Source organism: Tetrao urogallus (genome assembly GCF_951394365.1).
Source record: "Tetrao urogallus genome assembly, chromosome: Z".
NCBI lineage: Eukaryota > Metazoa > Chordata > Aves > Galliformes > Phasianidae > Tetrao > Tetrao urogallus.
The window spans coordinates 61,535,307-61,548,000 of record NC_136816.1 but is presented as its reverse complement, the minus strand read 5'-3'; the positions used below and the strand labels follow the sequence as shown (position 1 = coordinate 61,548,000).

General features: G+C 42.7%; 1 protein-coding gene across 1 annotated transcript; it reads right to left on the bottom strand.

The window, feature by feature from the left end:
• CCL28 (C-C motif chemokine ligand 28) lies at window positions 1-10,309 on the bottom strand (the record flags this gene model as incomplete). The annotated part of the gene is made up of 3 exons (XM_079548308.1): window positions 1-157; window positions 913-1,039; window positions 10,246-10,309. The coding sequence occupies 3 exons, from the start codon at window positions 10,307-10,309 to the stop codon at window positions 1-3; spliced, it is 348 nt and encodes a 115-aa protein (XP_079404434.1).
• Between the last annotated feature and the right edge of the window lie 2,385 nt (window positions 10,310-12,694).

The following is a 12,694-nucleotide window of genomic DNA, read 5'->3' as shown; positions in this document are numbered from 1 at the left end:
TTACTGTTTATTCTCTTCTTTTTTCAATGTTTTGGTTCTTCTCTGTTTTCTTCCATGATGTCTTTTTCTGGGGATCTTGTGTTTATTCTTCTTCATCCATTTTTTAAGTCTTTTAATCCGTGGGCTTACACAGAACTTTCTGCCTTCTATATGGAGGCTGACAGAGCAAAAATCAGTTAGAGGAAAAGCGTAAACAAAACAAAACAACAAAAATCTATTATATTTATCATTCAAATATAAAATCATCATCAAAATGCTTAATCTTATCATCACTTTGGTTCTGTCTGGTGTCAGATACAGTAAATGTTGGTATCTAAGGTTTTCATAATTATAGTATCTTTCAAAATCTGAAAAAAGAATGTTCCCATTTCAGTGGCTCTGAAGAGAACCACAGTGCAAACCAGTACATTTTCATTGCCAAAAAATAAGTAGAAGACTTTACTATTACTACTGTGATGATTATCCAGCAAATGTAAATGTCTAGAAATAAATATGTCCGGGATGTGTTTCAAATTTATCATTTTTGCATAAACACTGTGATACTGTACTAGCAAAAAAAAAAAGTAAATTAATTATAAACAGCTTATGTGTAAATCTGAGGTAATTAATATAATCAAGAATTGGAAAAATAAAATGGAGAATGAAAATACATAGTTCTTTTTCAGTTCTATAAGTAAAGCAAGTGTCAAAGTTATCACAGACTGAATAGTAATATTATTGTTGAAATGGAAATTGAATGTTAGCAGTCTTGAATTCAAATAGCACAAGGGAGGGCAAATCTTAAACCACTCACAATCTTGTTTTTCATTAAATTTTTGCTATCCATCAAAGATTCTACTGGTTTTGATGATGTCTAATAGCTTTAACTTCATAGTACCCCTTTCACAGTGAAGCACACAAAGCAACTCTTACATAACAGCATGTAGGTGGCACAGGCCATCATGTTTCTGGACTTCAAATCTCTCCACTCTTCGGAGAATTCCTTTAGGAATTTCTTCTGAGATTTTCGTGCAACAGTTGAAGGCCTCAGGAAATAAAGCTAGAAAGTAATAACAAAGTTAGAAATTGCATAGATATGAAGGGACAACTCATATCTGGACTGTATCACAGAATAGTTGAAGTTGTAAGGGATCTCTTGAGGTCATCTAGCCCAACTTCCCTGCTCAAGCAGCAACAACTAAGGCAAATTGCCCAGGACTGTACCCAGTTGTTTTGAGTATCTCCACAGGTAGGAGACTCCACAGTTTCTCTGAAAACCTGTTCCAGTCTTTGACTGTCCTCACAGTAATAAAATGATTTATTTTGTTCAGATTGAATTTCATGTGTTTTAATTTGTAACCATCGCCTCTTGTTTTGACTTGGAAAAACTTGGCTCCTTTGCCTTCTTTCCCTCTCGTCAGGCATTCATGCACACTGCTGAGATCCTCCTTACAGAAGTACTTTCCTGGAAGACTTTTTCCATCCCTTTCCGAGGGACTGAGGTGACTTTGACCAGCCTGTAATTCCCTGGATCATCATTCTTGACCTTCTTGAAGAAAGGAAAGATATTTTCTCTCTTTCAGTGTTCAAGAACTTCTCCTAGTCATTATGACTGTTCAAAGACAATTGACAGTGTCCTTGCACTGCTATGAGCCAACTCCCTCAGCACTCACCAGTGACGCACCCTGTCAGTCCACAAGGCCTCACGTCCGTTTGTTTTAAGTGGGCTCTCTATCCTGATACTCCTCCACTGAGGATAACTCTTCAGTACTCCTGTGTTTCCCTCTGGTTGCAGAAGCCTGGATTTCTGAAGGCCAGTTTGATCATAAAAAATGAGGAAAAGAAGGTACTGGGTATCTTGGTCTTTTCCATGTCATTTAACATCTATAGCCCTGCCCTCGTTCAGTAGTAGGCCCATGTTTTCCTTTATCTTCATTTTGCTATTTAAGTACTTTTGAATTCTTTCTTGTTGCATGTTATAACCCTTGTTAGAGTTAGACCCAGGCCAGCACTGGTCTTTGGTCCCTATTCCTGCATGATTCTCTTCTCCTTCCTCATCATTTGCCCCTGATTCCTCCCCTTGTACACATCCTTTTTATACCTGTGCTCCTTTACACTGTGCTCATCCTTATAGGCCTCTGCTTGGCTTTTGGTTTATTGGGATGGACCTTCTTTCAGCCTGGAGGGGGTGATTCTTGAATATCAATCAGCTCACCTCAACCACTTTTCTCTCTCAGATCATGTTCTGTGGGATTCTTTCAAGCAGGTCTCTGTAGAAGAGGATATCTCATCTCCTGAAATCTAGGAGTATCGTTCTTCTTGTCTCCTCCTCTCCTCCTAGTATTCTGAACCTTACCATCTCATATCAGTGCAGTCTGCCTCCAGTTTTTCTGTCTTTGGTGAGTTCTTTTTTTTTTGTAAATACCTGGTATAGCTGAGTTCCTTAGAAATTGTCATCAATGCACTCAGATTACACTGATTTCTTATAGGTTGCTTGAGCACCTCTGTCTTATCTTTCCGGCAGGTATCAGGAATGGTTAAAGACCTCCATCTAGAAAAGGGCCTGTGAACCTGAGGCTTTTTCCAGTTGTTTGAAGAAGACCTCATCTACTTCTTGCTGACTGGGAGGTCTACAACAGGTATTCATTACAGTGTAACCCATGTTGGCCTCCCACTAATCCAAAGCATAAGCTCTCTGTTGGCTTATCATCTATTCTTAGACAGAGCTCTGCGCATTCCTCCTGCTCTCTCACAGGAAGAGCAACTCCTCCTCCCTACTTTCTGGGAATGGAAGATCACTGGCACATGAAGTTTTCGGGAATGTAGCTTAAAAGCTCTGCCTTGTAAAGTGGAATCATCCCCATTATCTTATGTCTTAGAAATTATTAATGCTGTTACTGGTTTTTTGTTTATTTCTCCACCCCTTCAGCCCCTCCAGGACTTGTGGGTTCATGACTAAATGCGTCTCTGCTAGAGAGTGATTTGCAGTTTTCCTGCTTTATAAATACCAGTGTAAAAAAAATAATTTCCAAGTCACATCCATAACTCGAGAATCTTTGGTGACAAGTAGTAATGTTTTGGTGTTTGATTTTTTTTTCTGCACTAGGGATTTGTCTAGGTTGTGATAGTCTTGTGATCAAACCCATGCTTCAAGGTGAGCACAAGGACTTCTCTGTCCCAGTCAACAAATCAACAGTGTGGGTGCAGTGGGGAGTTGGAATTTTTTTTTCTTGGCCTGTAAATCATGCTGTTCTTAAGTAACCATTTACCACTGGAGTGCAAGAGTGATGGAGCAAGGCAAGAATAAGCAGGAAAATATATTTTGAGTTGTTCCTGTAAGCAGGAGATTAAAAATCTCCTCAAAACATTTCTTGTAATAAAGAAGATTGTATGCACTTGTTCTTATAGAACTCTGGATGAGAGCTGGGATAACAGAAGATGCCAGCAGAGGCGCAACACTGGGCTGGAGCAGCTGGCAGTGTAGCAGGAGTCACCAAAGACCAGCCATGCTATGTGCCACAGCTTTCAGGAGGTTTTGTACCCGGTGTGGTAGATGACAGCCCAGGGAGTCACAGAGGAGAGTGAAGCAGTTGCCTTTTCAGCAACCTGCAGAGAAGGACTGTACATAATCATGTGGTATAGAAGAATGAATTAAATTTTGTGTTACCTCTATTATTTCCCTGATGTCCCTTTCTCTTCTTGCTTTAATAGCACACTGTGTGTCTAGCCAGTTAATTTGTATTTGCAGATGGAAATTCAGTTCACTGAACACCACCACATTTAAATTTTTTGTGGGTGATTGAGGTGTGAACATTTGTTGTTGCCAGTGCTTGCAAAAGGATTATAGGAAAAAAGCTCAGGAAAGGATAATTGTATCCTGAACACTCTCTGAGCTCTACTCCTCTGCTTCTGTGGGGTCTGGCAAATTGAGTCCCTCGGCAAGGCCAGCACTGACAGCTGCTTACAGTGTGTGGGGCACTACGGAAGGTCTGAGGGTGAGCCAGCTATCTCCTGGCCTCATGTTCAGCTGTTTTCTCTGCTTCATGGCCATCATCTCTTGTCCACATTTGTATACTTTGTGTACTTAGAAGTATCACTTGTTTTGTTCCACAGATCGGGACTGTATTGCACTGGCCTTTGCACACTGTGTAACTGAAAATTAAGAAATTATTTTTATATTAATTTAAATCTATATTAATTTTATTATATTAATTTTATATCTATGTAAACTTGTATGAAAAAAATTAAAGCAAAGTTCTTGATGTCTTCAGATGAGCTTGTGAATATCTCCCTGTCCATGACATCACCCTTTTACAAGACACTTGAAAACTGCAGAAAGGTGTTTGTATTGCATCTTTAACAATCACTTATGTAACCAGAGTAGCAATTTCAGAATGAACTCAATTACCCGATGCTCAGTCAATCTTTGAACTGGAGCATTAAATCCCTCCAACTAATGCAACTATGCAAAAAAAACCTGTACCTTTAAATGTGAAAGCACACAACAGACTGCATGTGAAGCTGATGAATACATCACCAGGAAGCAGAATGAAATTGTATTGTAAAATATGAATGAGGGAGTGCTTATGTCCACCTCTCACAGAGGCTACAAACATGTCAGTTAACTTTCTGTGGAGGTATGTGCTTAGGATTTGTATGGGTGCTTGCCTTGAGAAATTCCAGTTTGCACTAACTTGTTTCTTTGACTGAAAAATAAGATTTAATTTTAAATAAAATATTATACATTTATTGTTGTTGTTCTGTGGATGATCTGCAGTTACAATATGCCAAATAGACACTAAGTATCCATCTCTGAATTGCAGATAAATACACATTATCAGAGCTTTTCCATCAGACATGTAAACGTCATCTGCAATCTCGTGCTGGCAGAGACACGATGACTTCGAAAATGAGTCATTCTGAATCAGGGTACGTTTACCTTCTGCTAAACAGGAAGAACGCTCAGGGCAGCGGCTCAGGGAATTCCCCGGCACCCGAGAAGCAGGGACATCCTCTCCCGCAGTGCTGGCTGCACTACAGCTCCGCTGCCTGGTCCATTATTACTGTAACTGTGCTATGAGCCTGTAAGTGGGTGGGAACGAGGTGATAATAAATAAAGCTAATGAATTCAGCCCAACACAATACCAGAAATATGTGTGGGCATTAGCAATTAGATCAGGCTTGTTAGCTGGTCTTCACAGTGGTTAGAAGCAAAGAACTGCAGTTTTCCACCTGGAAGCTGGCCTGGCCTTTTATTTGCCCTTCCAACTCCATAGAGATTTTTCCCAGTGCTGCCCATTTCACTTGTCTCTATGCCTAGGCAACACAATCAGAAATCCACAGCTGCTTACCAGAACTGTATAGACCTGCTATCTGGTATAGAGCCTTCTTACTCAGACATCTAAAGGAGCTTTCTGTGTTGCTGGATGGCAAGACCAAGATCAGTGATGAATCTTGAGACAGGTCCGTGCAGGGATCGCTCTGCTGCTATTCAGCAGCTTTGGTGTTTGTTCCTCAGCAACACTCACCAGGAAAAAAAATTATTGCTTTTAAAATATTTTGTTTCCTATTTTCAGCAGCATCTCAATCCTTTGATCTTGCAGAAATGTCCACTGGAGCGAGTTAAGCACCACAACTGAGGGCAAGCACAAGTAACTGGAAAAAACACCTTCGCTCACCCCAGTTTCTCTCTTAAAGATGCCTAGGTATGATGTCCTTTTCAGATGGGTATCCTGTCACTGTGCCTTATGGCATACATTATCACTCATCTTTACATTATACTGGATTTATTTAATATGCTGTGTATAGCTTTTCCAATTTCAGATGAAGTGGAAAAAAAGGAAAGCTTTGCCTTTCGAGTGAAAATAAAGTGTTTAGCACCTTTGAATAGAGGGAAAAAAAACCACCTTGATTTTTCCTTAAAATAAAAAAGAAAATAAGAGAGAAAATGTCTGAAATTCTGAATTACTTTGAAAAAGTCCTTGCTTTTCAGAGAATGCAGCATGAAAACTTAATTTCAGCTTTCCACAGTGGTCTGTTTTCTTTCAAACCTATCAGACTTGGTAGCACTATAGTCACTTTCTTAAGGCTGAAAGGATCAAAAGCAGTTGGCAACTACAGATGACTGCTTTCACCTGCTCTTTTAGAGAAGTGTTTCTCCTAAATGGAAGAGATCCTCAAAGTCTGTGATATTCAGTGGGTTTTAACTGAATTGCTGTTGATTGCTAGAGAATGAACCACAGAGAATATGATGGTGGCTTTGATGGAACAAGGCCTTCGTTTTATCTGTCTTTACTCTTCTGTTCATCAGAATCAAGTCTTTGCTGAAGCTTCCTTCCTTCCTTCCTTTCTTCTGTCCCTCCTTCCCTCCCATTTATGGAAGATGCCTGATGAAAAGCCCTCTTACTAATCCTGTAGGGGTAGCAAATGGTTATTCTGCTGACCCCTGGCTGTAGCTTTTTTAGGCAAATAGATTAATATTTCAATGTGTGTAGACACTGTGAAGGAGAAACATAGCAGTCATTGTCTCAAATAGACTTGTCCTGCAGAACACAGCAGAACATGTATTTGCCATATATTTTAGCTGAGGGGAATCAGCTGGAGAAAAAAAAAAGAGAGGAAATCAGCTGGAAATAGAGTGATGGAGTCAGTACATTCCCCAACCCTGTACTTTGTCGCAAATTTGCTTGATTTCACTTTTGCTTCCTTTAATCAAGTACAACAGGAAAATCAAAGGGCTGTAGGTGGGAACAGTAAGAAAATCATTTCTGGTCTCTGCTCCTGTATCCAACCTACCCACTTTAGACCTTTTGCAATTCTCCTCCTGGTAGGTTTCATGCCAGCAGTTAGTATTTTGACCAAGCCTTTGTTCAGCCCTGAATCCTGCTGGCAGCATGGATGAGCCCACCAGTGCTGCTGGCAGAGCCCTTGATTGTGAGCTGTGCAGTAACCCATGGGCTGCTGAGTGAGAAGACATGTGAAGATTTTCTCCTGTGTAACTAAACAGAAGGTAGGTAGTTCTTAAATTTAGGAGTGGACTAAAAGAGTGCAGCAAAGATACTTATAGGTATTAAGCAGCATGGATTCTTTCAGCATACCATGTGGTCAGACAGATAGCTTGTCTTGCATGGTGAAATCCATAAACCAGGGGCACTTTCTGTATCTATGCTGAATCTGCTGCTAATATGCCTCAAATTTGTTGTGAATTGATGTAGCTTTGCATCGATTGCACAATTCCTGGAATTATTAGTAGCAGTCATTATTGTATCCTAAGGGAATTCTTTTGTGTTTGCAAAGTAGGCTTTATATATCCACAAAACAAACAAACAAACAAACAAACAAACAAACAAAAAAGAACAACCACAAAACAAAACAAAACAAAAAAAAACAGACAAAAAAAAACCCCAAAAAACCCCTCACACTGATTATCTGGATTAAAGCCTTGCTTAGTCAGAGCATGATAGGTATGAGAATGCTATAGTGCCTTTAAAGACATTTCTGTAGATAACTTCATAAATTCACATAATCATTAAGGTTGGAAAAGACCTTTAAAATCATCCAGTCCAACCATCAACCCATCAACCGTTGCCCACTAAACCATGTCCCTAAGTGCCGCATCTACATTTCCTGAACACCTCCAGACCCCTTACCACTGCCACAGGGATACTACTCATGTGATACTTTGCTTCCCCCACTTCTTTCTTTCTCCCAACCTCCTCCTTCAGCCTGGCCTTGTACACAAGGTCTTTCACAGGAAGACAACAAGCAACAGTAGCGATAACACTCTATAAAACAGATTAACAACCACAAATCTGTCTAAAACTGGAGAACTTTAAGAAGGGATAGAATACACCCAGTTCAACAGCTGAATGCCTATCGAGCATGCACCTAAAAACAAAGTATGAATATTAGTCAGTCATCCTACCCATCAACTACTGAGAAGCCCAAGAGCTCCTTGAGCTCTTCTGCATGGCACTGGGCTGCATGACAGGATCTCTCCTCAAGCAGGGACACATCTCAATGTTAACGCATGAGGGCTGGCAGTGAGAGTGGTGCAGGGCAAGGAGGCTACTAATGTATGCCATCCTGATCTCTGTGCTGGCTGGCTGCTTCCTCATGCTCCTGCTCCAGCTCCTACTCTTCTGCAGGAAGATGCTGGAGACCCCTGGCATGGCCAGAATTGATGACAGCCTCTTTCATACCCACATCACATCCAGACATAGTACTACAGTAGTACCATCCATACAGTACTATTTCCATGGCACCAAGCCAGCAGGCAGCTAGGTGGCACCAAAGCTGGTCCTGGGAATACAATAACAGCTTCCATTTGGCCATTGAATTGGACCTGGTCCTGGTGTAAGTCAAGGTTTAACCAAAGGTAAGGCAGATCTTTTAGTGCTTGTTTCTTCATGAAGCTACCAGAAAAAGTTTCCCTCATCTCAAGCAAACGTTGGGCTGTTTCAAGAGTTCAGTACCTCAAATAAGGTCTTTTCAGCTTAACCCAAAGCACATCAGTACCTCCTTTGCTATGGAGATGGCTCTGATCCTGGCTGACAGGTGAACAAGACAGGATGCTAGAACCCTTGGCAAACGTAGCATTGTCCTCTGTGAAAATGTGGAGGTTGCTTAACAGCTGGAAGTGAGATAAAATATGCTTTAACATACCCTTATTCTATTCTGACAGCACAGGAATGCACAAAGATAACTCACACAACTGCAAACGAGACAAGGAAGAGGGAAAGCAGAATCTTTAAAATGTAATTAAATTACATTAATAAAATAAAAATTTTGCCACAATCCTAATAAAAATCCTGCCACAATTCTACAAAAGAATCAGTGCCACTCATTCTGGCACTGCCTGGCAGGGCCACAGTTCTATCCATGGCAGGTGTGATTGGCCTCCAGGTAGCCTTCCTGGCCTCAGTTCAACAGCTATTACTGCACAGCCGTGAACTATTGACAATGAACCACGAACAACTATTCCAGGTCTGTATGCATCACCCAAAATGTTTGTGTACCTGCACCACGCCACTGAAATAAATAGAATGCATGCGAAGCAGCCTCAGCAGCCTGATCCATCTGCCAACTCCAAGTGAGAAAATGAGCCTGGGCCCATACACATGCAGCTCTGCCTGTTTTTATTGCAGGTTCCACTGTTGTATGTTGCTGTTAAGCACGGAGCATGTTTGCATATACAGAAAACTAGAGGATGAAGGAATTTTCCCTGTGCCAGATAGTGAAGGAACATGCTCCAAGAAAACCCTTCCTTTGACCTGTGTATGTGCACTCCGTTGCTGTTGTGCAAGACCTGGCTGAGTGTCCAGATCATAAAATGAATGGAAAAAACTCATGCAGCCTGTGCAGGCCAGCAGGTACTGTGGCCATTTTAAAGGATTAAAAAATTAAGGTAGATCTTGTCCATGCATTGTGAACTCAGTAATTCCTGCTCCTAGTGCAGCCAGTGAGAATTGAGAAAGGTGCACTGCAAAGACTGAGTCCTCCAGAATGTGAGTTATCTTTTCCAACAACATACCTTATTTTACCACGGAAAATTACAAACAAAAGGACTCAAACACAAAATTGCATAACTGTTTTGAAATGTATTTCAATAGAAATACAAGAAAACAAAAGCAAGCAGTATGAGATCTCATGAACCCTCAAGACGCACAGTGAATGCAAAGTTGTGAAAACCCTCTTCTGAGTATGAGAAATAGGTTACATGGAGTTTGTCATATTGAGATCTTTGTCATCTGTGACAATCAAACTTTAGAAAGAAAGGATCGAGTTTTTTTATAACACATTCCCTCTCAAGAAGTTTGGAAAGGACTGCAGCTGAACTGGAGAGATCCCTTTAAACAAACAGAAAATCTTTGTTAAGTGTTCCCTGGAAATCACTGCTCCAAGGTACTACACCTTCAGCAATTAAAGCTCTCAGCTGCAGCGTTCCTGACTGTATTCCCTGACAAATCACCCACATGGCTTTTCCTTCTTAAGCCATTATACAGAATCACAGAGTTCCTGTACTTTTAGGGAAACATGAAGGAAACACTCAGGTGAAACTGATACCGGCGGCTCTCTGTGGGTGGGAGAGCCGAGTTTCGCTTTTAGAACTTCTCATGCCACAGACCTCTAAGCTAACAGCTCTGATCCCAGACAGAGCTGCAAAGACTGAAGCAGACACAGCTCCAGGCAGACACCCCTTGGGAATACCCTCGTCCTCTTTTAGGAAATTAAATCACAGAAGTAGGTAAGTGCAATGGTACTTACTTGGGGATGTAAGGCTCACTGCAGCCGCCAGCACAGCCAACGCAGTGACAAAGCTCACATCCATTCCTCCCGGGGCCATGGGTACACTGCAGGCAGGTGCAGGTGTTTCAGGAAATGTCCTGTGGCTCCTGTCTGCCAGGGAGTGTGGCTGCCAGGGCCCCACCCTGCAGCAGCTCGATGCTGGCCCTGCTGTGCAGCAGCACTACCTACTACCTGTATCCCTGCTGTCTGTAGCCTCATGCTTGCCTTGGGCCCTCCATGCTCCCCTTGCTAGGGTTGTTCTCCAGCAGCAGAGGATGGAAACGTCTCCAGAACAAACACTTGCAGAATTAAAAAACAAAACAGAACAAAAAAACACAAAACAAGAAAGCACCTTTGCTGTTAGATACTGTGTCTGTGTAACAGCTGTGTGTGCAGCACTGTGGACAGCTGGCTGCAGCAGAAACAAGCTTAAAAGGTGGGCCGATGTGAATCTGATGAGGTTCAACACAGCCAAGTGCAAGGTGCTGCACCTGGGTCAGGACAGTCCCAGATATATGTACAGAGTGGGAGAACCCATTGAGAGCAATCTGCAGAGGATTCTGGAGTCCTGGTGGATGAAAAGCTGGAGTCACACTGAGCCAGCAGTGTGCTTATGGCTGGAAGGCCAATTGTACCGTGGGCTGAGCAGAAGCAGGGTGGCCAGCAAGGAGATGAAGGTGATCATCCCTTATGCTCTGCCCTCATGAGGTCCCCCTTGCAGTACCGCGTACAGGGGCCCCCAGAGCAAGAAAGACGTGGAGGTGTTAGATCAGGTTCAGAGAAGGCCACAGAGGTACTCAAAGACCTGGAACAATTCTCTTGTGAAGGACGGTGAGGGAGTTGGGCTTGTTTAGCTTGGAGAAGAGAAGGCTCCAGGATGGCCTTCCAGAACTTAAAGGGAGTGTATAAACATGAAGGAAGTCAACGTTCTACACAGTCTGATAGTGATAGGACAAGGGGGAATGGTTTTAAACAAAGAGAAGGGAGATTCACTTGAGATGTTGGGAGTAAATTTTTTACTCAGGGCGGTGGGCCCTGGCATAGGTTGCACAGAAAAGTCTGATCCCTGGAGGCATTCAAAGCCAGGTTGGATGGGAGCGTGGGCAGCCTGAGCTGGTGGTTGGCAGCCCTGCCTGTGGCAGAGAGGTGGAAATAGGTGTTCTTTAAGGTCCCTTCCAACATAACCATTTTGTGATTCAGAGAGGCGCAACCTGGAGAAGCCTTGTGCCAGGCTTGAGTTGCACAGCTGTGCCTTCAGTGTGTGCATTCCTGGGGTTGCACTGTCTGTGCCCTAGTCCTTCTGACTCACTGGGGTTCTGGAGTAGTTTGGGGAAAGACAGCAAGAAAGGAACTGCACCTGGTGTACATCCTCCATTCTTTCCCAATTTTTATCTCTGCAGCCCATTTCAGTAATTTTCCATGCCTCAGTCTGACCTTCCGTGGGCATGGCTTTCCGTGGGGAAAAATAAAACAGTGCTTGGGGGTGCTTCTGTGAGCAGTGTCAAGAAATACTTTTCCTGGATCATGCAGGCAACGGGAAAGTCGGGGAAAGTTTTCTGCTCCGCTTGACACAGTTCACAGGTTCCAATCTTCCAGTGCCCGCCTCCAAACGGGGGGCTGTAACCACTGCAGCCACACTGCACCACTACCACTGCGACTTCCTTGGGCTGAACAGCAAAACTAGCCCAGGAGGCCCTAGGCTCCCAGGCTCACCTTTGCTCCGTCTCACCACAGCACAGCAGTGCTTACTGCAGCGGTTCTTAGCTTCCGAAATCCCAGATCACAAGGTATAAGGAACTGCCAGCCTCAGAGACTTTAATCTGCACTTGAAACTTCCCAACACCAGTTTCACAATTCAGCCTAATAATAAATTAATATGGTGCAATCAAACTGATGGGCTATCATGGTTTAACTTTGTCGCTCTTGGTTCCTTCTTGATGCTCTTATCTACGGGGGCAAGAGAGCAAGGCGCCTGCAGAGCACTGTGCATTCAGATGAGAGCCAGCTATGTCAAGAGGGGAAGATTACATGCGCTACTTGGAGCATAATTTCAAGGAAGTCATTTGCATTGAAATCAACAGGCTGACTCATTGTCAGTAATTAATTACAATGAAAAATCTGTTAAAAAACTCAACTGCCACTGCAGAAGCTAAAGTAGCCCACGGTTCATTCATACCTGAGCTTAGGTAATGATGAGACTGTTAACAGCATTAATGCACTTCAAGGTAGCATGAAGAGGAACAAGCTGAATAAAAAGAAACACAATGAGACAGGTGTTACTGAGGCAATATGTTAAATAAACAGCCTCAGTCAGTACGTATCAGCTTCTGTGTTCCAGCTGCTTGGTGCTGCAGCACTGGGTTACATATCCTCAAGGACAGCCAAGGCATTCACTCTGACACATGCTCTGCATGGGATCTCCAGATGC